This window comes from Mytilus edulis, chromosome 5 (genome assembly GCF_963676685.1).
Source record: "Mytilus edulis chromosome 5, xbMytEdul2.2, whole genome shotgun sequence".
Classification (NCBI taxonomy): domain Eukaryota; kingdom Metazoa; phylum Mollusca; class Bivalvia; order Mytilida; family Mytilidae; genus Mytilus; species Mytilus edulis.
The window spans coordinates 20,400,670-20,427,151 of record NC_092348.1 but is presented as its reverse complement, the minus strand read 5'-3'; the positions used below and the strand labels follow the sequence as shown (position 1 = coordinate 20,427,151).

Here is a 26,482-nt window from a genome sequence, read left to right as displayed (position 1 = left end):
TTTGTTGAAGACAAATTGGTCACCGGGCCTTCTACTGTTTTTTACTCTTTGGTAGGTTTGTTGTCTCTTTGACACATTCCCCATTTCCATTCTCAAGTTTTTAAACAAAATTTGAAGAAGAAATACCACATGACTTGCGGATAGGCAACATGTAAAAATGTTCAAGTCTATTTGATTTGATCTGGCCGAGTTTGGAAACTACGACCTCCCTCATTGTAGGCGATCGCAGCACCAAGAGGCCACAGCTGTAGATTACAATTTAGAGTAATTCATATAACAAAACAAAAGTACGACTGCATGTTTAATTCAAATTGAATTAGAAGATTATAAATAAGTCCGGCAGTGTAAAAAAGATGAATACAGAAAGTTTCTTTTTTATTAAATGCATGCTGCAATCACCAACTTGACCAAAGGCTTACTGTACAGGATATGTTGTTTGCTGAAATGTTTAGATACAAACAATATTTCTCATCGTGATTCCGGCAGAAAGAAAAACAATATGTATACCTATTTGAAACTTGACAACGAAGACGATGAATACCAATTAAATTTCATCGTAATTGCAACTGATCATTTGCCGTGAATTTTTGAGAATAAATTAAATTACTTTTCAAAACATGATGGTATTCATAAATCGATCATTTAACCTATTGTTTTTTCTTATGGGTTTACACTGAAACACTTGAAGATTTGGTAAGGTTTGCTTTATTAAAGTTGGTTATCGTCATTATATTTAACACATTATTAGAAAATGAATGTCATCAGGCTCTACCTCGGTCAAGATAAACTGCTAACAAGGAATAAGAATCGAGAAAAGATACCATGGGAGGATCGAATCAAAAGCAATTGATGTGAGAATAAACTTTTGTAAAAATAAAATGCAAAAATATAAAAACAATTGTTCACAAAACACTACTTTAAAATAAATTCTTAACACCACAAACATATGACTATATGAACGGTTGTGATCTCAGGTACTGTGGATTGGTAGCAATTGCTGTTCATTTAGTGAAAAAGATACCAGAGGGACAGTCAAACTCAAAGATCGAAAATAAACTGACAATACCATGGCTAAAAATGAAAAGACAAACAGACAAATAATAGTACACATGACACAACATAGAAAACTAAAGACTAAGCAACACGAACCCCACCAAAAACCGGGGCTGACAACCGTCGTGTTGCCAATAACAAGGTGTCATTTGTAAAAAACGCAACCCTTCTGTACATGTTGCAACACTATCATTTTTGGTTTAAAGATATTTACCGAGTATCATTCAATTAACAACAAAAACAAATCATGGTGGCGCCTATTTTATTCCAGGAAAATTAAGGGAAAACTGCAACCTATAAACTAAATAGTAAATACCAATAAGATCCATTGTTTTAGCATGCAGCGTTATATATTGCCAGCAATACAATACTATGTCAATGAAAGTATCTTCTATAATAATGTACATATATTTGGGTGTTCAAGGGATATTGCTGTAAACTCTCGATAAGAAAATTATAATATGTTTCCGTCTTAATTATGTAAAAAAAAAGATGTGGTATGATTGCCAATGAGACAACTTTTCACAATAGACACAGAAATTAACAACTGTATGTCACAGAGAAAAGTAACAGATTCATTTTTGTACAAAATGATGAACGAAAAACAAATTTAAATATGTAGCAATCACTGATTTCCAGGCTTCTGACTAGGGACAGGTACATATACAGAATGAGGCGGGGTTCACCATATAAGCGTGCGCCCAACACTCACCTAACCCGGGACTGCGGTATAACAGGACAACATAAAAACAACCTATAAAAATCAGTTGAAAAGGGCTTAACTTATCAGATGGATACAAATAAACAAAAACACAGAGTGGTCGTGGACAAGACAGATCTGAGAGTACTGTAATTAACCGGCTACTGATTTGAAGTTGATAACTGGAGCTGCAATCCACAACCGGTTGCAGATGTTGGCGATGCCAACATTAGATAATGACTAGGATCTAGTCACTTGAATTAGAATACTCGCTTTAACTCCACTTGTAGAATTAAATACAAGTCCTATGCAGTAGTTAACAATTTAACGATTCAGGATGGAATACATGTAGTTTTACAAAATGTTACAAATTGATGTACTTTTACACATTGTATAAATTGATAAATATTGATACACATTGATGAAATGAACAGATTGAGCAGATGTTGTCAGTACGAATGTCGGACTCTCACTGAAGTTAGAACTTCAAAAAACATATTTAAATCAAGATTTTACACGGTTACAATTTCATAATAGAAACGAGATTACTGAATGACAATGAAATAATACGATAAGAGTATCAAAAGAATATAACAAATATCTGTCGTTTGAGCTTTAGACTAAATAGCGCCGTGATTGAAATGACTAAAGGATTAATTAATCTTTACGTAAAAAAACATAAGAACTATGTAAAGCTGTGCCTTTATCTATTATTTACAAAAAGAATTATCTTGAAACAAATTTCTGACTTTGTGAAAATATTCTTGACACTAAATTATCCCTGTCACAGTACCTACAATCATTGACAGTTAGTTCAAGGCCAACAACAATTAATAAAGAAAATCATGCACCTAAGACTAAATAATCAACCAGTACGTACACAACCAACATCCAATGGATTTAGTGCATGTAAAGATGTCATAAAAATTCAGATAAAGAAGTTAAGTGCTCAAACCAACCTTATATAGCCAATTTCTATAGAACCCAGTGTATAATGTAGTCTGTTCTATTCCTTGCTTAAATTTGAAAGGGAAACATCATCGATATGGTAAAAAAGTTTTTTAAAATTGTACAGGAAAAGACATCATCTATAAAGAGAAATGTTTTCTTGAAAAGATCTTGTATGCAGCGAACTTTCTGTTCTGTTCGAACCAGAGTATTTTTTAAAAATGCAAAAGGATTTCTTGAAATATTTCAGGACCTCGATAATTCGATTTTAGAAGGTCATAAATGATTCATGAATTCGAATTATGGAGGTTCTGCAATTTGTTCATGAATTCTTTAATACACCAATTCAAGTTGACTTAATCAAATTAATTAAAGTACAACAAAGTTTAAAACAAAGCAGGGTTTAAAAAATATCTAAATAAGACAAACAACATGATTTTAAAACATCAGCAAATGTGTACACACAAAAAATACCCAAGCAGTCCGACACTGTTCTTAAGTCAGTATAATATGTGTAATATCAATCATATTATATACTATGTGTGGTGTGCCGTTTGATTTTAGAGCCGTTTTAACTATGCTTAATTGTAGAGTAAGACTTCGATTGGCTTGCTTGATTTGTTTTTATAAATGTTTTCTCATGTTTTGTAAGTAAGATTGACATGCATCTGGATACTAAATAGGCGGAGCTAAACCTGTATTATATAAAGTACATTATAGATATATTCCTTACCTCCAGGATAATATCCAATAAAGTTTAAGTATAATGAAAGGTTTAACTCCATACTATATCTGTTGCACAGTCTTTTAGTATTCTGTTTGGTATACCGTAGTCTCAAGGCTTTCAATGAACTCAAATCTTGGAGTAGTATTTCAAAACCATGCATTAGTATAGTTATTATAGACGTTCATGTATGGATTCATTGATGTATTTTGTTGTTTAAGGTATTGATATCAGTGATTTGTCAATTGTGCATACGGATAAAATTGTTGATGAAAAAAATTTCAGCCTTCCGTTTGTTATCACTGACCAGCTTCAGTTTTAGTTATGCTTCAATTTGGCATGGTTAGATGTGTATTATAGTGTAGTGCTTTGCATGTATTTCAATGCGCCTGTGCTGTTTCTATGCATCTGAACTATTAATTGCTGCTTATATATCAGGCTTATCTGCATCTCTTGCATGTTCTGTGTTTAAATGTTCTGTATGTGTTATTTATATATTCGATTACTTGAAAGCTTTCAAGAGCTTGAAGTTCCAGGGGCGTAGCTAAAATGGAAGGATGTGCAAGCAACTACTGCCTGGCGAAGCGAGGCGAACATTTTTTGGGATCCTTTTATGCAGAATAATGGGGTTTTTTTTCTCGATTTTCGCTCAAAGGACGGTAAAAAGAGGATCTACATGTATATATATATATAGATAGGACTTATAAAAAAAATATGAATGTAAAACTATTAATAAATCTTCTGAATTGAGTAATACATAAACAACACATATTTGTGATACAGAATTTACTCAAAATTGTCCAGAAATCTGCTCTTCGGGTCTAGACTGAAACAAACTTCTCTATTACTTTGTAAATATTCACACTGAAATCCCGATGAATATGCAGTAATATGCTAGTTACTGTCATTGTTCATTGTTGATCATACATTTGTTTTCAACATACGTAGTATACTGACAGATCTCCATGGCAGCACTCGCGAGATGTCATAAACCAGCGTACGTGTTCGGCATCGAGCGACCTCCCAATTGAATTCGTCAAAATTACATGTCAGGTCAGTTTCGTATGTCTCAGACAATGTTGAGATTTGTTCGTTTGTTATATTTCCTGCAACACGATGAAACAGATACAGCGGAAAGAAGCGATTTTCTGATAATACTAGACTCGACTCCACTCTCAAGTTTTAACATAGGGTCTATATGAACGCAATAATTAATGGGATTTTCCAATACTGTTTATAGGCGTGTTTGCAGGGTGATTGGCTCCGGTAATCTGTCGACCACATCGCCTCATTTCAAACTGATGAAGCGTACACTGTAAAATGTGCTCCAAACTACATGTCTTAGACTGAGTATTACAAATTAAAATCGTGTAAAGATACAAGTTACTGCCCGATTTTGTCATAATCTCAACTGATGAAGCGTACACTGTAAAATGTGCTCCAAACTACATGTCTTAGACTGAGTATTACAAATTAAAATCGTGTAAAGATACAAGTTACTGCCCGATTTTGTCATAATCTCCAATAAAACTTTTATTTTGAAACCAAATGCCGCTATTTGATATTAATTTATTTCATTAATTAAAAAAAGTGACAACATAGGTGTTTCCTTTAACATTCAATTTATAAATTTTTAGTTTGCCTATTTTTTTTTTTTTTTTGCATGCCTAATCGATGTGCACGCAACTGCGTGTTAGCGTATAGGGAGCTACGCGCCTGGGCTTCAGTTTGTATCGTTATATGTGAAAAGAATCAAACTAAAATTCTCGAAACGTATTGATCGTATCTTCTGTTTGTTTAAAAAGATGATACTCCCGTGAATCTCATTTGTTTTCCAAGATTTTATATACTTAATTTCAGAGTCGCTTGGTGTTTGTTTCGAGGCCTTTCATGGTGTAAGAGTATTGTGCTTTCCTGACGTGCCATTTTTTTTCACTGTCTGTAATTTGTTCACTTTTAATAGATATATATATAGGAAGATGTGGTGTGAGTGCCAATGAGACAACTCTCCACCCAAAGAACAATTTATAAAAGTAAACCATTATAGTTCAATGTACGGCCTTCAACACGGAGCCTTGGCTCACATCAAACAATAAGCTATAAAGGGCCCCAAAATTACTAGTGTAAAACCATTCAAACGGGAAAACCAACGGTCTAATCTATATAAAAAACGAGAAACGAGAAACGAGAAACACGCATAAATTACATAAACAAACGACAACTACTGTACATCAGATTCCTGACTTAGGACAGTTCGTTTAGCCAAGGATTTGCTTAGTAAGACTTACTTTTCAAATCCTTGGGTTAGCCTGGTGTGTCTGTATTTCTTTTTGACCATATTCCTTACTTTATGGTTTATCTCGGGTAACTTGTTCTTGGAGCGAATTCAGTCCTTAGATGTAATCTGTTTCAGTTTGTCCATACTTCAAAACAGATCTGTCTTGAAAGTGTCACTCATTTTGTACATTTATTCTGCGATCCTGCGTTCGTCGGATTTTTTTATATGTTTTTTCAATAATTGTATTATACAAATGCAAATAATGTATCTGCTAATACCATGAATGATATGCAATTGAGACCTTGACAAAAGTATTCGCCGAAAATAAATTAAGAAAGAAGATGGCATTGATTGCAGATAAGCTAAATTGTCTGTCGAAAAATATCGTAACAAGTGACAACTCTACGACATGACAGATCCATCAAATACAACTATATATTCCACTGAGATAAAATAAAAAACATAAAATTTACAGACACACTACATTAAAATAACATGTAGATATGATCAGATATAGCACTAGACATAAAAAGTTACCGTCGTACTAAAATGATGTACATAATAAAATTGAGAATGGAAATGGGGAATGTGCCAAAGAGACAACAACCCGACCATAGAAAAAAACAACAGCAGAAGGTCACCAACAGGTCTTCAATGTAGCGAGAAATTCCCGCACCCGGAGGCGTCCTTCAACTGGCCCCTAAACAAATATACTAGTTCAGTGATAATGAACGCCATATTAATTTCCAAATTGTACACAAGAAACTAAAATTAAAATAATACAAGACTAACAAAGGCCAGAGGCCGTCCTGACTTGGGACAGGCGCAAAAATGCGGCGGGGTTAAATGTTAACTAAAAATCATAACTTAAAAATAAAATTATTGGAAATTGATATTTATATAATACTTGTACGTGTAGACTAGATTGTAATGTTTCTTATAAACAGGCTCATAAACATGATGTTTATAACCCCGCCGTATTTTTGCGCCTGTCCCAAGTCAGGATACTCTGGTCTTTGCCTTAATTTAGTCTTGTATTATTTTTAACTTTAGTTTCTTGTGTATAATTTGGAGTTTAGTATGGCGTAAAAATTCATTATCACTGAACTAGTATATATATATTTTTTTAGGGTCCAGCTGAAGGACGCCTCCGGGTACGGGAACTCCTCAGTATTGAAGACCTATTGGTGACCTTTTGTTGTTGTGTGTTGTATGGTCGGGTACGTTGTTGTCTCTTTGACACATTCTTCATTTCCATTCTCAATTTTATTATATACTTTATATACTTGAATATATAAATGCACATTTTTACCCATATGGGTCGAAGGTATATTTGAAATATACTGAATCTCACATATGATAATATACCGTTTGAATGGTTTTACACTAGTAATTTTGGGGCCCTTTATAGCTTGTTGTTCGGTGTGAGCCAAGGCTCCGTGTTGAAGGCCGTACTTTAACCTATAATGGTTTACTTTTTAAATTGTTATTTGTATGGAGAGTTGTCTCATTGGCACTCACACCACATCTTCCTATATCTATGAACAGCGATAAACAATTATTTTCCATTGAAATGTTGATGTCTAATAAGAATTGAGTGTGCACTTTATACAAAAGAAAGCTTTCTGTGGTTAATGATAAGCGAAGATATAGACACATTTTTAACAAATTAAATGGACTTCTGATACAATATGGGATCACTACATCTTCACCTATTAAACCCAAATCAAAAACTTTTAACAGAGCAAACAACACAAAGTGCTTACGAATCTTGAATATTAATTTTCAAAGTCTGAGGAAGAAAGGAAAGCTATTAGAGCTTCTCATAATAGATACAGATCCCGATATCATACTGGGAACAGAAACTTGGCTCGACGACACCATATCATCAAGCGAAATACTATCAAATGACCTTGATTATAATATCCAACGCAGAGATAGACCAACTGATCGACATGGGGGTGTTCTCATAGCAGCCAAAAAACATCTACAATTACATAATGTATATAAAAGTAAAAATATTGAAATGATCAGTGGAGTAATAACAACGAACTCAAAGAAAATCACATTGGCATCATACTATAGACCTCCAAATAGAACAGACAACGAGTACCTAGAATATACACAAGATGAATTCAACCGCCTTAAAAATAGCACCAAAAAGAACATCCTTATTATTGGTGGTGACTTTAACATTCCAGACATCAATTGGGAACAGTTAGCCATAAATGGTAAGCAATATCCATCCAAAGTGAACCAAACCTTCTTGGACATAGTAGCAGACATTAATCTTGAACAAATAGTAGACTTCCCTACAAGAAAAGAAAAAACTCTAGATTTAATTTTGACTAGCCATCCAAGTTTTAAGCAGAGATGTAAACCAATTCCAGCTATTGGTAACAGCGACCACGACATTGTCCTTCTTGATACCTCAATTAAAACACAAAAACCTAAACCGGTTAAACGTAAAATACAACTATGGAAAAGAACCAACATAGATGAAATACAAAATGAGGTGAGGTTATTTGCTGAAACCTTTAACCAGACGACCTTCACTAATATTGAAAACATGTGGAAATATTTCAAAGAAAACATCATGAAAATTATTGATCAGAAAGTACCAACAAAGATGACAACTACAAAATTTACCCATCCTTGGATCAATACCACCATCAAGCGCCTAATAAGAAGGAAAAACAAGGCCCACAAGAAATCAAGGAAAACAAAGAAAAGGAGAGACAGAGATAGATATAAATACCTCCAACAACAAACACAAATGGAAATAAGAAAAGCATACAAAGAATATATGAATGACATCATTAGTCTCAGTTACACTGAGAAACCGAAAAGATTTTGGTCATTCTTGAAGAGCAAAGGACAGGACTCGGTTGGAGTTGCACCACTCAAAAACAAGGAAGGATTCCTTAAAAGCGACAGCCAGAGTAAAGCCAATATCTTAAATGAACAGTTTTGCTCGGTTTTCACAAAAGAAGATGGCAGCACTATTCCCGATAAAGGTCCTAGTAACATCAATACAATGAATGACATCACAGTAACTGAAAATGGGGTATTCAAACTGTTAAAAAACCTTAACACCAACAAAGCAGCAGGACCAGATGAAATACCAACCAAAATACTGCAAATAACTGCTGCAGAATTATCACCAATTCTGACAAGAATCTTTCAGTTTTCACTTGATACAGGAGAAGTTCCACAAGATTGGAGAGATGCCAACATAGTGCCACTATACAAGAAAGGGGATACTCACCTAGCGGCCAACTATCGTCCAGTCTCCCTTACCTCCATCACTTGTAAGCTGTTAGAGCATATAGTTCACAGCAGCATAATGAAACATTTTGATCAACAAAATATACTCTGTGACAACCAACATGGTTTCAGGAAACGCAGATCATGTGAAAGTCAGCTCATCATCACCATCGATCGTATAGCCAAATACCTTTCAAATGGAACCCAGATTGACATCATACTCCTGGATTTTGAAAAGGCATTTGACAAGGTTCCTCATTCAAGACTGCTGTACAAACTCCAATTTTATGGAGTAAGGGGCCGGACAAACTCCTGGATCAGTTCATTCCTATCAAACAGGAAACAACAGGTAGTATTGGAAGGTGCTAGATCTCAACAAGACGATGTTCTGTCAGGTGTGCCACAAGGCACAGTACTAGGTCCTTTATTGTTCCTAACATACATCAATGACATGCCCGGATATACTCAATCAGATGTCCGCCTCTTTGCTGATGACAGTCTACTATACAGGGAAATTAGTAACACCAAAGATACAGAACAACTTCAGAAAGACCTTGAAGCATTAGAAAATTGGGAAAAAACATGGATGATGAGATTCAATCCAACAAAATGCAATATTATCCGCATACCACCAAAGAACAAAGAACCTATACAATACCCATACACTCTACATGGACACATACTCGAACCAGTAGATAGTGCCAAGTACTTGGGAGTTTCAATATCAAACAACCTCTCATGGAACAAACATATCCAGAGTGTTACAGCAAAGGGTAACCGAACACTTGGGTTTGTCAAACGAAACCTTAAAGAATGTACCAGGAAAGTAAAGGCTGCTGGCTATACAACACTCGTGCGACCTGTCATAGAGTATGCTTCTACTATATGGGACCCAACCAACCAAGCAAGCATCAACACACTAGAACTTATACAGAGGAGAGCTGCTAGATTTGTCTATAATGACTACACATCACGCACACCAGGGTGCGTCACTACAATGTTAGAAGATCTTAAATGGGACACATTACAGACAAGACGCCGTGACAACAGGCTATGCATGCTCTATCGTATCCAGAATGAGCTGATAGACATCAACAAGAGTACTTACCTCAAAGGTGGCGACAGTAGAACTCGTGGAGGACACAAGTTTTACCAACAGAGGGTCACCAGTGATGTCTACAGGAACTCCTTCTTTCCAAGAACAATCATGGAATGGAATACATTACCTGCCAGGGTTGCTGAAGCGGGATCAGTTGAAGATTTTCGCTCAGGGCTACAGACAACACATTAATACCAGACTGGACGATTGTACTGACATAATTTTAACCGTAACAACCTGATTTTATTGTAAATACTGTATATAGCCTTAGGGGACTAGATATGTGATGTCACCATGCGTAGTCCCGCAGAGTTTAAACGTTTCATTAAAGGAACCCAACTCTTATATGGAAGAAGAAGAAGAAGAATATATTGTATATTTTTGTCTGTTATTTGATGGTCTTTGATATTTATTCTGTCATTTAATGGATTTTTTTTTTATTATAATCTTTATGACCTTCGGGACCCAAAATTTGTTAATAAAATTGATCTTATCTTAACAAAAAGGTGACATTGATTTATGATCATTACCCGGGGATCATTTTTGATACCGACAAAGCACTTGTTACGACACTGGGCCTCTTGGTTTTTTTTCTGGATTATCTCCCTTACGAAGTTTTCAGTGTCCTTGACCTCTAGTATTATCAGACTGATGCAATAATTTGAACGATGAAAAACTGAAAAATCAAGGAAACTCGAGCTGCTATTTCATTTATCTGTGATAAAATCATCAACTTTATTGTTGATCTTTAATTTCAAGAATGGAGGACGACGAGCTGGTAAGAGGATTGAAAAATAAATGATAAAATGACTTTTTTTGAGCCGGGAATATGAGAAAAATATGGCGACTTCCATCCTCGATCACACGTGTAGTAAATTATTCGAAATCAGCATATTAGTTATGATAAAGTCACACGTTTGCATATATTTTTTTCTTCAATTCATGGTTGTTAATGCAAATCATTAAATATTGCTGAAGATTGGCTAGCATAAAAACAGAATCTCACGAAATTATCTCGTATCTGGGTTGGTTCGGTGCTGTTGACGTATCGTGTTCTCACCTGAACCACAATCACCTTTATTGTTATTATGTTTTACCATGGTGATGTTTCCAATGAACCCAATACTGTCCACAGTTCTCCTTTTGACATAATTTAATTCAGTTATGGTTAAGACAGTAGTGTCTTCTAGACAAAAATTTGTATCACTCAATATTGTTACCATTCAAACAAAGAGACTACCTACAGGCTACAGCACTTTCAGTTTCATACATATATCTAAACTTAGTATAAAGTTGGCACAGACTTGTATTTGTATTTCCCACTGCTGTTAACATGGTAAATAGCATGTCACAGAATAGATGGGTATGACCATATGTCGCAGATTCCTTTCGGCTATTGTGTGATAGTTGCGCTTGCTGGGGAATTCTGATTTAAGCTTCAAGTTGTAGTGACACACACTACCATGTCTTCCAGATGGTTCCAATCAATAGCGACTGTGCACAAAAATAGTTTTTGAACATGTCCGATTTACTATTTTGAACTACAAAAATGTATGACCATTCGTTTGTTGTTACAGACTTGTTGGTCTACAATGTACTTAGTGATAAAGTTATTCAAAGGTTGTTGCTCTGATTTGTCGTTTTGGTCTGTGGAATTTAATAAGGTTGTGCGGAGGGAGCACTTGTATCTTCCATTAAACCACTTCGAAAAACAAAATCAATTGTTTTATATAAACTCTTCATAACTACTTTAACATGGTGAATGTACAAAATGCAAATTAAATAAGCAAGAAGAACTCATCAATGCCTGATAGAATGGAAATATACAGTCTGTTGATAACATCAATGTTAGTGCTGTGATGTCAAGATTGGGTTTAGTTAAGTGACTAGTGACATTGGTCTAGATCATAAGATTTTTATTTTTAGTGAGGTACTTTGTATTTTAACCCTTCTTGAATCATCTTATAAAAGTATATATATTCATAAAACTTTTTGTAATAAACAACCTACCTAATTAGTATTACTTTTCAGAAAAAAATAATGAGATAATATTCCCTGTATTATTATCTGCTAGGCTATAAATATACATTATACAAATCGATATTGCATCAGACGTGTTTTAGTATAAAATAAAGACTGCAATATAAATTGAAACATTTATCTTTAAAATAGCAAAGGAAAAATATAATACATATAGCTCTAAGCCTCTTCTATACAGGAATATTTTGATGCAATTGGATCAGTAAAAAAGGATAAAAAAATCATTATTATTCTAGATGTTCAGAAATTAAATTATGGTTTATGAAAGAGAAAAGGTAAGTTCCTAAAATGTGTTAATTTTGAAAAAAAATCAGTTTATCAAAGTGTCAATACAAATTTTGTAAAGGCAAAATATGGCATCAAAACTAAAAAATATATACAAATGTATGGGAAAATCCTCAACATAGGTTTTGATTTCTTTATAGTTTCGAAATAAGGTTATTTAATGGTATTTTTGTGATGAAATACCATACTTTATAAAATGAGACAGGAATTAGATGATGCAACATCTGATCAATAACTTTTTCATGTAAACTAAGTTTACATTCCTGTTCTGTTTGATTCATTGATAACTTAAAAAAAATTTGTGGAAGATTTTTAAATTTCAAGTCATTTGAATATTTTAGGTAAATGAGTAGGATTTGGTCTAATCTGAAGGAAAAAAATGTTCATTATTTAAACAAATAGGTTGACATGTCTACATGTATGTATCTGGATTGTCAGCCAATATTGTCATACATTTGTACATTTCTTTCGTACATATGAGTGTAATAATTGTCTTTGTTTATATAAATTAATATAATTTACCTTTACAGACCCCCTTTGATCCTAATATGATGAAAAAGAAAAAGAAGAAGAAGAAGGTACCATTTGATTTAGATGCAGCTATGGGTGATCCAGAAGGAGCAACAGATGGGGCACCAACCCCAGAAACAACTGAAATCCAAGAGGAACCAAAGGAAAACAAATCTGAAAATCAAAGGGAGAAAGTAGACGATGGTAATACATAATGGGAAATAATTTGGAAATACATGTATATGTGAAGTGTACATGGTGTACAATGTATGTGAATAGAAACGATGAGTTCATAACTTGACTACATGGGTGATCTGAGGTGCTCAAGAAGGGTATGAAGATCCTGCATGAGCCAATAAATATCATTGATATTCGACATGCTTATATGATCAGATGAATAAAACAGGACATATAAGTGAAGACTTACAGATGAACACTCAAAGCTACATTGATATTGATATTTTATCTGAACAATAATTAGGTTTTTCACTACTCTGCAGAAATTAAATCCTAGAGTATGACTTCTTTCTCAAAAACTATGAGTCTTAGGACATCTTTCGCAGAGAATCGTGAGGAGTGAAAGTTTAATGAGATGACTCATGATCATTGTATTCATTTGCACAAGGACAATTTCTATCCAAAACAGCTCATTTGTTAATCTATAATTTGACTTTCCAATAATGAATTCAAATTTTTCAACTTAGTTATAATAGCCACACTATAAACAAATAAGCACAATGTTGCCTGTGTATGTCCCTGGTACACAATGACATCACCTTGTACATGTATGTATATGAATTCTCTAAAATGCTTCACGCTGGCACATTTGTAACTTTTTTTTTAATACATTGAAAAGAAAGTGTTTATTTGACAGATTATATTATGGTTTCACACAGATTATATTATGGTTTCACACAGATTATATTATGGTTTCACACAGATTCAGCAATTTGATGTAGAAGAATGAATTTGTTTGAATATTTTCAGATATGTCATTAGAATTTAGCCTTGGGATGAAAAAGAAGAAAAAGAAAAAGAAAGCATTTGAACTGGATGACATTGGAGATGCTCTGCCTGTAAGTAAAAGTATAAAGTTTAGATCTGGTTTCCATGTTAAATTAGGGGCCTCAGCGGCCAAGTGGTCTAAGTAGTTCTTACTACTGTAATCACTAGCCAGTCAACACTGAGGTTGTAAATTCATACCCTGCTCCTGGGGGTGCACACAACTTCAATCTTAATTGACTAGTATTGTCAGTTTTTCTATTTAAAGTCTGAGGTTTTCTCTAGGCACTCTGTTGTATGAACTAGAACACGTGTGCGCATGTGTACAGGTGGGAAATTTAATTATGCATCCTACATTTCTACAAAAATGCTTCAATAATCATTGATATCTGTATCTAACGTTCATTTCAAGTATTTTGTTGAAGAAATGATGCGGAAAGAGCTTCTTCACTCAGTCGTGCTTTGTAAACGTACACAGATTTTACGTATCTGTTTCTAGTCCATGTTTTACCAGTCAGGTCAACATCCGGTATAAGGAAAATGTGATTTTTAAAACTAAAGTAAAATGTTTTGACAAATAAAGAGTATGGATATCTATAAAAAGGTTTAATACCACTACAGGAAAGTTGGGATTGATTTTGGGGGTTATGGTCCCAATAGTTAAGGAAGAAGGGGCCAAAAAGGGGGCCCAAAATAAGCATTTTTGTAGTTTTAAAACAATAACTTGTGTTTAAGTGTATGAATCTCTCTGAAATAATTCCACAGGTTTCCATACCATGAAAGGATGGTAATTAATGACTTTGGGGGCTTATGACTCTAAATGTTTTGGAATTAGGGGCTAAAAAAGGCGAAATTAGGGGCCCAAAAAATGGGATAAACTAGATTTTCCAGACCAACTTTAGATTTACTGAATGGATCTCTATTAATTTCTACCAGAAGGTTCAATACCACTAATTAAAGGAAGGTTTGGATTGATTTTGGGGGTTATGGTCCTTATTGTTTAGGATTTAGGGGCCAAAAAGGGGGTCCAAAATAAGCATTTTTGTAGTTTTCAAACAATAACTTGTGTTTAAGTGGATGAATCTCTCTGAAATTTTACCACAAGTTTCCATACAATTGATGGTTAGTAATGACTTTGGGGGGTTCTTAAAATGTTTTGGAATTGGGGGCCAAAAAAGGGGGAAACTAGGTTTTTCTGGTCAATGAACAATTAAGACAATTCAAAAGCAGTGTAATGGAGGTAAATCATAAACAGATAACATACAATTTTTGGTTTGTGCAGATTTACCTCCCTTACACTACTTGTAAACAATGTATAAAGAAATGTCAGGTTTTGGACCTATTTAAAAAAAAAGGGGATGGTAGTAGTTTTCAATTTTTTTTCTCAAATTCCAAATTTTTTATACGACCGCAAATTTTGAAAAAATTTTCGTCGTATATTGCTAATACGTTGGCGTCGTCGTCGTCGTCCGGCGTCCGAATACTTTTAGTTTTCGCACTCTAACTTTAGTAAAAGTGAATGGAAATCTATGAAATTTTAACACAAGGTTTATGACCACAAAAGGAAGGTTGGTATTGATTTTGGGAGTTTTGGTCCCAACATTTTAGGAATTAGGGGCCAAAAAGGGCCCAAATAAGCATTTTCTTGGTTTTCGCACTATAACTTTAGTTTAAGTTAATAGAAATCTATGAAATTTTGACACAAGGTTTATGACCACAAAAGGAAGGTTGGTATTGATTTTGGGAGTTTTGGTCTCAACAGTTTAGGAATTAGGGGCCAAAAAAGGGCCCAAATAAGCATTATTCTTGGTTTTCGCACAATAACATTAGTTTAAGTAAATAGAAATCAATGAAATTTAAACACAATGTTAATGACTACAAAAGGAAGGTTGGTATTGATTTTGGGAGTTTAGGTCCCAACAGTTTAGGAATTAGGGGCCAAAAAGGGACCCAAATAAGCATTTTTCTTGGTTTTCGCACCATAACGTTAGTATAAGTAAATAGAAATCTATGAAATTTAAACACAAGATTTATGACCATAAAAGAAAGGTTGGGTTTGATTTTGGGAGTTTTGGTCCCAACATAATAAGGGGCCCAAAGGGTCCAAAATTAAACTTTTGTTTGATTTCATCAAAATTGAATAATTGGGGTTCTTTGATATGCTGAATCTAACTGTCATGACTGTGTATGTAGATTCATAACTTTTGGTCCCGTTTTCAAATTGGTCTACATTAAGGTCCAAAGGGTCCAAAATTAAACTTAGTTTGATTTTGACAAAAAATGAATCAGTTAGGTTCTTTGATATGCTGAATCTAAAAATGTACTTAGATTCTTGATTATTGGCCCAGTTTTCAAGTTGGTCCAAATCGGGGTCCAAAATTAAACTTTGTTTGATTTCATCAAAAATTGAATAAATGGGGTTCTTTGATATACCAAATCTAACTGTGTATGTAGATTCTTCATTTTTGGTCCTGTTTTCAAATTGGTCTACACTAAAGTCCAAAGGGTTCAAAATTAAACTTTGTCTGATTTTAACAAAAATTGAAATCTTGAAGTTCTTTGATATGCTGAATTCAAAAATGTACTTAGATTTTTTATTATGGGCCCAGTTTTCAAGTTGGTCCAAATCAGGATCTAAAATTATTATATTAAGTATTGTGCAATAGCAAGTCTTTTCAATTGCACAGTATTGCGCAATGGCAAGAAATATCTAATTGCACAATATTGTGAAATATCAAAAAAAAAATTAATTAGAGTTATCTTTCTTTGTCCAGAATAGTAAGCAAGAAATATCTAATTGCAAAATATTGTGCAATAGCAAGATTTATTTTTAATTGGAGTTATCTTTCTTTGTCCAGAATCAACTTAAATCTTTGTTATATACAATATACAATGTATATTCACTTTTTACTACCAACTGATAAATTAAAATAATCTTTACCATTCAGTGATAACAAGCAGTTTTTTTACATCTTAATATTTTATGATGTATTTAAATGAGTAGTTATTGTTGCAAACTCCATTAGAAATTTTAATTGAGATTAGTTTTGGAATAAGGGAAAGGGGGATGTGATTAAAAAAATTGGGTTCAATTTTTCTCATTTGAAATTTCATAAATAAAAAAGAAAATTTCTTCAAACATTTTTTTGAGAGGATTAATATTCAACAGCATAGTGAATTGCTCTAAGAGAAACAAAAATTTTAAGTTCATTAGAACACATTCATTCTATGTCAGAAACCTATGCTGTGTCAACTATTTAATCACAATCCAAATTTAGAGCTGAATCCAGCTTGAATGTTGTGTCCATACTTGCCCTAACCGTTCAGGGTTCAACCTCTGCGGTCGTATAAAGCTACGCCCTGCGGAGCATCTGGTTAAAAGTTTGAAGTTGAAACTTTTAATTACACAATATTGCATAATAGATTTGTAAGATCTTGACATTTGTTTAGTGTCAGAAACTCATAATGTCAAGAATTTGATCACAATCCAAATTCAGAGCTATATCAAGCTTGAATGTTGTGTCCATACTTGCCCCCACTGTTCAGGGTTCAACCTCTGCGGTCGTTTAAAGCTGCACCCTGCAGAGCACCTGGTTTAAATTAAATATCAATCAATGGGATGGCCATCTGATAACCATAATTGACTTTTGTGACTTAGTCTTAAAGGATTAAAGTCGGGATCAGATATAAAAAAGACCTGCCTAACAGCTTTCTAATCTTGCATTTCTTGTAGTGACAAACAACTGTTTTTGAAGGCATAAACACATTTATTTTATAGGAATCAAACGCTTCAGAAACTAAAGAGGCCCCAGAGGACCAAGATGGGGGAGCTGATGACGAAGCCCCAGGCGATGAAGATTTCAATTTAGCTCTTCCAACAAAGAAAAAGAAGAAGAAGAAGAAGGTTGACTTTGATGCACTTGAATCAGAAGAACCAATGATGGATGAAGGTAGGAAAAACTAGTTGCGTAACTTATAAATAACAAAATATTGTTATTAAGAAATTTTCTGTATATTGGAACAGTTGTTTATAAAAATATTGAAGGATTGAATTGGTAAAATTAACATAATTGTTAGACTGTCAGTATATTTAAAAAAAAACAGGCTGAAAATACCAAAGGTACAATCAAAATTCATGTCAAACAAAACAGAACCATGGCAAAAATAACCCAGAAATTATGCAGAAAAGACGAAAGTGTTCAACAATGGTGAGTCAACGATAGATATTTTATATGCAGATGATGTAGCTGTATGCAAATATCATTTCCATGGAGATCATTGGACTTTATACACTTAGTCATGGGTAATTGACTTTGCACTTTTTGCATTGTTAACATGCTAAACTATTACCTTTTCAATATCAATATTTAAATTTTAATATTGAAATTATATACATTAAAACATTACTCTGTGTTAACAATTTACATTTTGATTTAACAGTTGATGAAGCAGAAGAAGCCAAGAAGGAAGAGAGATTAACAGGAGGTAGTTCTGGGAAATCCTGGTTGGACTCTGACAGAGATTACACATATGATGAGGTATGTTTCAGTGGTAGTTCTTGGTTATTATAAACAGGAGGTAGTTCTGGGAAATCCTGGTTGGACTCTGACAGAGATTACACATATGATGAGGTATGTTTCAGTGGTAGTACTGGGTTATTATTAACAGGAGGTAGTTCTGGGAAATCCTGGTTGGACTCTGACAGAGAATACACATATGATGAGGTATGTTTCAGTGGTAGTACTGGGTTATTATTAACAGGAGGTAGTTCTGGGAAATCCTGGTTGGACTCTGACAGAGATTACACATATGATGAGGTATGTTTCAGTGGTAGTACTGGGTTATTATTAACAGGAGGTAGTTCTGGGAAATCCTGGTTGGACTCTGACAGAGATTACACATATGATGAGGTATGTTTCAGTGGTAGTACTGGGTTATTATAAACAGGAGGTAGTCCTGGGAAATAATATTATTCACCCAAATCTAGGATGAGGGTCTATATTGCATTTACCTTGTCTATTCCATTGTCCTATTGTCGATGAGTTTGTCCAACAAAAATATCTGTCACACTTTTCTTGGGTAATGTTTTTAACATATTTGGTCAGCAGGCAGCAACTAAACAGTGATAAGTTGTAATGAGTACATTGTATGTAATAAACAGATTTGTTCGACAGCTAATTGCTGTGTGTTCAACACCTTATTCCTATATAAGAATTTTTCAATATGTTGATAGAAAGACGAATTTTTGTCAAACTTTTCTCAAGTAATTTTAAACAGAAAGATCTCATATTTGGTCAGCAACTTGTCATTGATGAGTTGTAAAACAGTGCACTCTCTGACCTCTATTTCTGTGATACTATCAATTATGAGTGTTGGCATACTAAGCACGACAAGTTCCTTCTTGTAAAGATTTGATTGTGGTAGAGATTAAACATCTGTTGAGTCAGATTTCTGTTTGAACTTAAAAAAAACTGGTATTGTAAAAATAACAAATATTATATACAACAAAATATTTTGTGTTGCAACACTAATTTTAAGACTAGAAAATGAATACATTTCAACAGAATTTTAATAAGTTGTAACATTTATTTGGAAAACTTTATTTTTCATTCCCAAATTGCAAATACAAGTACTTGATTAATTTCCTAGCACTACAGTCTGGAAGTAAAATATGATTCATAATACACAGTAAAGTGTAAAATGTTTTTCAGCTTCTGACGCGTGTCTTTGATATAATTAGAGAGAAAAATCCAGATATGGTAACTGGTGAAAAGAAGAAATTTGTTATGAGGCCTCCTCAAGTGCTAAAAGTTGGTACCAGAAAATCTTCATTTGCAAATTTTGCAGATATTTGTAGATTGTAAGTGTATACAATATAGCTTTTTAGCTCACCTGTCCCGAAGGGACAAGTGAGCTTATGCCATCACTTGTCGTCGTCCGTCGTCTGTCGTCGTCGTAAACTATTTCAAGAATCTTCTCCTCTGAAACTACTGGGCCAAATACTTTAACTGAATGTTCCTTAGGGTATCTAATTTATAAATTGTATCCGAAGTTTTGATCTATCAACAAACATGGTTGCCATTGCTAAAAATAGAACATAGGGGTCAAATGCAATTTTTGGCTTATAACTCAAAAACCAAAGCATTTAGAGCAAATCTGACAGGGGTTATATTGTTTATCAGGTCAAGATCTATCTGCCCTGAAATTTTCAGATGAATCAGACAACCCGTTGTTGGGTTGCTGCCCCTGAATTGGTAATTTTAAGGAAATTTTGCTGTTTTTGGTTATTATCTTGAATATTATTATAGATACAGATAAACTGTAAACAAGAATAATGTTCAGCAAAGTAAGATTTACAAATAAGTCAACATGACGGAAATGGTCAGTTGACCCCTTTAGGAGTTATTGCCCTTTATAGTCAATTTTTAACCATTTTTCGTAAATCTTAGTAATCTTTTACAAAAATCTTTTCCTCTGAAACTACTGGGCCAAATACTTCCAAACTTTAATTGAATGTTCCTTAGGGTATCTAGTTTGTAAATTGTATCCAAAGTTATGATCTATCAACAAACATGGTCGCCATTGCTAAAAATAGAACATAGGGGTCAAATGCAGTTTTTGGCTTATAACTCAAAAACCAAAGCATTTAGAGCAAATCTGACATGGGGTAGAATTGTTTATCAGGTCAAGATCTATCTGCCCTGAAATTTTCAGATGAATCAGACAACCCGTTGTTGGGTTGCTGCCCCTGAATTGGTAATTTTAAGGAAATTTTGCTGTTTTTGGTTATTATCTTGAATATTATTATAGATAGAGATAAACTGTAAACAGGAATAATGTTCAGCAAAGTAAGATTTACAAATAAGTCAACATGATGGAAATGGTCAGTTGACCCCTTTAGGAGTTATTGCCCTTTATAGTCAATTTTTAACAATTTTTCGTAAATCTTAGTAATCTTTTACAAAAATCTTCTCCTCTGAAACTACTGGGCCAAATACTTCCAAACTTTAACTGAATGTTCCTTAGGGTATCTAGTTTGTAAATTGTATCCGAAGTTATGATCTATCAACAAACATGGTCGCCATTGTTAAAAATAGAACATAGGGGTCAAATGCAGTTTTTGGCTTATAACTCAAAAACCAAAGCATTTAGAGCAAATCTGACGTTGGGTAATATTGTTTATCAGGTCAATATCTATCTGCCCTGAAATTTTCAGATGAATGAGACAACCTGTTGTTGGGTTGCTGCCCCTGAATTGATAATTTTAAGGAAATTTTGCTGTTTTTGTTTATTATCTTGAATATAATTATAGATAGAAATAAACTGTAAACAGCAATAATGTTCAGCAAAGTAAGATCTTCAATTAAGTCAATTTGACCAAAATTGTCAATTGACCCCTTAAGGAGTTATTGCCCTTTAAAGACTTTTTTCACAATTTGTTCATCATGTTGACTTACTTTAAAAAATCTTCTCCTTTGAAACTGCTGTATCAATTTCAGCCAAACTTAGGCTAAATGAGTTTCAGAGTATCTAGTATAAGGCCAACTAAAATTAATTAGTAGATTTTCATCCAAATTTTTGAAAAAAATGGGGCGGGTGGGAGGATTTTATTTTTTAATTTTTATTTCTTATGAAACCCTCTTGTGACGTTTTCTTCATATATGCAAGTGTAATAATAAGCTTATATCATGTATATACATGTATAAGGAATCGTACATGATTTTTCAAATCTCGCATTAAAATCTCTGATTGGCAACCCAGTAACGGATCCAGGGGGAGGGGGTCAGGGGTTTGGAACTTCAGATGCGGATTTAGGGAGGGGGGGGGGGGGGCGATCAATGCATTTGAATAGGGACATATAGTTGGAACCGCCCCCTTTTAAAATGGCTGGATCCGCCACTGCAACCACTGTTCCACATGTAACTGCTGCTTTAAAAACCTTTTTTTAGTAAACAGCAAAAACGTAGAGAAATGCTTTCTTCAGTTGGACTACCTCCACCAAATCTGATGGTCTTTCTAAGTGATGTTTTCTCTCTCCATAAAATGAAACTAATATGCATTGGTATGCAACAAACTTTTGAGTACGGATAAAATGAAAACTCAAACTGTTTTATGAATATGATTCTGAACTTAATAAATAAGAAGAAGTTGTTGAATGACCCTATTATTGGGACAGAAGGTATTTGCTGTTGCTGTTTGTCAACAAAAAAAAAAAAAAAAGCCATGTGTAAATCTAAGTGTATGTTTGCCGACTTTTTGAACTCAATATACTGTTATAAATTTAACAACTTCGTGCTTGTGTCAATTTTTTTACTTCAGTTATGTTTTAGTACCAATGTGTTCCACGATTCTTGCTCTTTGGATATAATTCACAGTCCAAAATCCCTGCCACAAAGTCAATTTATTAATAAAGATATTAACGGTTTCCTAATCACAGAAATTTATGCCCTGCCGCGATTTGCGTTCTTGGACACGGCGTATAACTTGTAACCAGATTATTTCATGCCCTTTCGAATTCTCGTAATCAATCTATTCTCCATAGATGATTTTGTCATCTTAGAGCTGCAGAGTCATTTTAGAATACTCGGAAGAAATACGAAAACCGAAATTTGAAACAGGAAGCTTTGAAGGAAACGAAATTTTTTACGGTTACCAAAAACGGAAATGAACAAAATCCGGAAATCGTAAATTTTCAAAAATAAAAAAAATCGGGGCGGGACGATTTCAGAGGGGCGGGCGGGGATGAAAATCTATCAATTAATTTTAATTGGCCTAAATTTTATATTTTATTTCCTTGTATGTCAAGAAACATAGCTCCTATGGCTAAAATAGAACATAGGAGAAAATGATTATTTTTTTTGGCTTTTGAAGAAAATAGGACGATCCAAAAAGCCAAAATAATCATTGATAAGAGATTTAACCAAAAGAATTAAGGTGAGCGATTCAGGCTCTTGAAAGCCTCTTGTTAGGTTTTGTCCGAAAGGACTGTCCTTTTTGGACTATCTATTAATTCTTTTAATTAAAAAAGCAATATGGCTCTTGACATAAGGTGCACATTCATCAGAAGAATAGGTTTTGTGAACCATATGATTTATTTACCAATAATTGTGTGAGCTTTACTGGAATAAATATATAATTGCCTTTATCATATGTTTCATAGTCCAGCCCAATAAATCTGAAGTCAATCTAATGTTCTTATGATGAGGAGGAATACACTTTTGCAGGGTGTTCGGTATTAAAGGTTTTTTGAGGACAATATTGCCAGCAAATGTTGAAATGTATATATTTGACAATATATCAAAATCTGCATTGCTATAAATGCCTCATAGAACATAGAAGATACTATTTGATGACAATTGTCACGAAGTTTGGTGGTGTCACTTTCACCTTTCTAAGGTTGTGCCCCTTTACAAATGGGAAAATTGCTAAATTTTTCATTTCCGTTCTCTAACTTGAGTTTGCTTCAAACAAATGTTATTAAATTGTATACAATGCTTATAACAAGAAAAGATCAAAATTTTAGAATTGTGGTAGCATGTCACTGTTTTTGAGTTATTTCCCTTTATAACTTCATATGCAAGTGAGGCATAATATGTTTCCCCATGGACTCATTCCCTTTTTATTTGTACAAAAAAAATATAATGATTTTATTTCTATCTTGTAGGTTACATCGACAGCCTAAGCATGTGTTGGCTTTCCTGTTGGCAGAATTGGGTACAAGGTAAGATAGAAATAAATGAGAAGTTGTTTTCCAGTTCTAAGATAATAACTCTTGATAAAAACAGGAACTCAATGTGTAAGTCAGGGTGTTAGAATAGATCTGTTAGAACTAAGCTTGCATCTTTGAAAGGCAAGCTGTTCAAGTACTTCTGTACAACATTCAATGTAGGCCAGTGAGAAGAGTTTGTTAATTATGTCTTGTCATAAAATGCTTTTCAATCTAGACTTTAAAAAGTTTAAAATACAATCAATAGTTTTTCTGTTTTGGGCATTTGTTGAGTGATGGTATTATTTTGTTTTAAAATCTTCCTCTTTTGTTATTTGAGTTGTTGGGTTGCTTTCTGTAGATGTATGCATGAACTCCACATATGATGCCTGTTCTGAAATATGTAATTCTTAGAACCACACCATAGAGGAGATTTCAAGCTACTTTTTGGATGTGACCTTGACAAAGATAATATATTAAACATCAATACAACTTTAAATTTGGTAAAACAAATGCAATCTAAATAAATTTCTGATTTTGGATATTTATCTATTCACATCATTGTATCTTTTAATAGCATAAAAAACATGAAACTAAAATTTTTCAAACGTTCATGTGCAGCTAGTTAAAACCATCTATTTGATTTACATTTTGCTACATTGTGAATGGTCAGTCAAAAAGATTAACTGTCATGTCTCTTCCCGCTTTAATAGTATTTCAATCATTAACATTATATTTTATCTTGCAGTGGATCTGTTGATGGTAATAATCAGTTGATTATCAAAGGCAAATATAACCAGAAACAGATAGAAAATGTCCTTAGGAGATATATCAGTAAGTATATTTTCTGTCGTCCCAACATCTATATCACTCTGCTTAGCTCTTAATATAAATGCATATCATGGCCTTGTGATCTCAAATATATTGAACCGACATTGATAACTTGGACCGGGACATATCACTTATGTCATGATATATGAACCAACGTTGATAAATTTGACTTGTAAGGTCATCTTCTGATTTGCTGGTGAAACAAAGAAAATTTTGTTTCTATCATGCAAAACACACAAATACAACCCGATAAATCAACTATCAGATTGTCTGCATAGCTGCTCGACACAATATGAAGCCTTTTTGATCTCGTATGCTGTGAACACTCAACAAAAACCTTAATTATGTCAAATGATAAGAGTGGGCTATAAATATATATAATGTGATGCATTTTCAGATTCATCATAAAAACGGGAGATGTGGTATGATATCAATGAGATTATTCACTAGGGTTCAAATGATGTGGCAATTATAGGTCACTATACAACCTTTAACAATAAGAAAAACCTATACTGTATAAACAGCTATAAAAGGCCCTGACATGAAAAATGTGAAACAATTCAAACGAGAAAACTAACCCCCTTTATTATATCAATACAATTTAGAAAAAAAAACCAAATATGACAGTCATACAAAGTATTGCTCAGCATCTTCAGTAATACTGATACATATTCTTACACATAATGACCATGTAGGAAATTTTCAAATCAAAGCACCTTGCAATTTTGGTGTCAACATTTTTTAAACATGTTCTGTTTATCTAGGGTTATTATCAGTGAGTAATATCTCAAAATTCCACTTGTTTCACATACATGACATATGTTTCTATTGGGGGAAATGTTGTTGAAAATAGTTTTTCCCTTTCCAAAAAAGTTTCATCTCAAATCATATTTACACCTACAGACAAAGCTTGCTTGCCATATTTAATTAAAAGTTTGATCTATATACATGATATATGATGAGAATATATTTTTATTTGTAGAAGAGTATGTTACCTGTCATACTTGTAGGTCACCTGACACTTTGCTTCAAAAAGATACTAGACTTTTCTTTCTACAGTGTGAAACATGTGGATCTCGATGCTCTGTCGCTAGCATCAAATCTGGTTTCCAGGCCGTCACAGGAAAGAGAGCTGCAATACGGGCGAAAACCACATAAGACAATCATGGCAGAGCTTAATAATATGGATAAATATATCGTCTTTAAATGGCTTAAAAAGCTTTTATCACTTGTCACTTATAAGTCAAAACAGTTTAAATGTGATCATCTGTGTACTTGTAATGGTACAATTAATCTGAATGTTGTTGACAGAACAGTGATGTCATGTCAGATGAATGCCAGGGGATATAAAGAGGAAGATTGGTTGAAAGGACTAATAACGATTAGTATATTTCATTGGATAATTCAGCATTTAAGAGATCAGTGTATCTGAACTATTCTTAATTTATACAATTATAATGATATTTCTTTCATAAATTTACATTCAAATATTGTTTATTTCTTTATTTTCCTAAAAAAGTTAATGAAATGAAACTTTATCTACATATAAAGTGGTCTTACTTTTAAAGATTCACTGTGGATTCATTTATTTTTCCTGGGTACCAATTATTGTGGAAGGAAAACTTGTATGTTTGTGGATATTAAATTTTGTGGTTTTTCCCAGGTCTGCATACAAGCTAATAGAAAATTTGTCATTGGTTGATCAATTTATTTCATGGTTTACCTGAATCCAGGAAATCCATGAAAATTGGCATCCAACCAATAATAATGACCCCACAGTAATTTAAGTAAGTGTAAAATCAGAAATTTTTGCACTTCTTATTGATTTCTAAAAAATGGACAAAACTGTGAGATTAAATTGTGATTTCAGTAAATGCTGCATACTATAATGCCAAAATTTAACATGTAATTTTTCATTTTTGCATTTTCTGCTGTTATTTTGCAGTTCTAAATAAAAAACAACTTTGAAAAAATATGTGAACTGGCTACTCACAAGAAAAAAGTGTTTTTAAGTCACACTTTATGTTTAGGGGACAGCA

General features: G+C 33.5%; 1 protein-coding gene across 2 annotated transcripts; it reads left to right on the top strand.

The window, feature by feature from the left end:
- Positions 1-10,669: 10,669 nt before the first annotated feature.
- LOC139525411 (eukaryotic translation initiation factor 2 subunit 2-like) lies at positions 10,670-25,931 on the top strand. 2 transcript variants are annotated; one of them, XM_071320732.1, is made up of 9 exons: positions 10,670-10,847; positions 12,925-13,108; positions 13,892-13,980; positions 17,685-17,856; positions 18,347-18,444; positions 19,618-19,766; positions 23,571-23,627; positions 24,361-24,446; positions 25,426-25,931. In XM_071320732.1, exons 1-9 carry the CDS (start codon positions 10,830-10,832, stop codon positions 25,599-25,601), a joined length of 1,029 nt encoding a protein of 342 aa, XP_071176833.1. In that variant the 5' UTR covers positions 10,670-10,829; the 3' UTR covers positions 25,602-25,931. The 2 variants fall into 2 exon arrangements, with proteins under 2 accessions (XP_071176833.1, XP_071176832.1); XM_071320731.1 differs by lacking the exon at positions 10,670-10,847 and adding an exon at positions 12,216-12,384.
- The last annotated feature ends 551 nt before the right edge of the window (positions 25,932-26,482 follow it).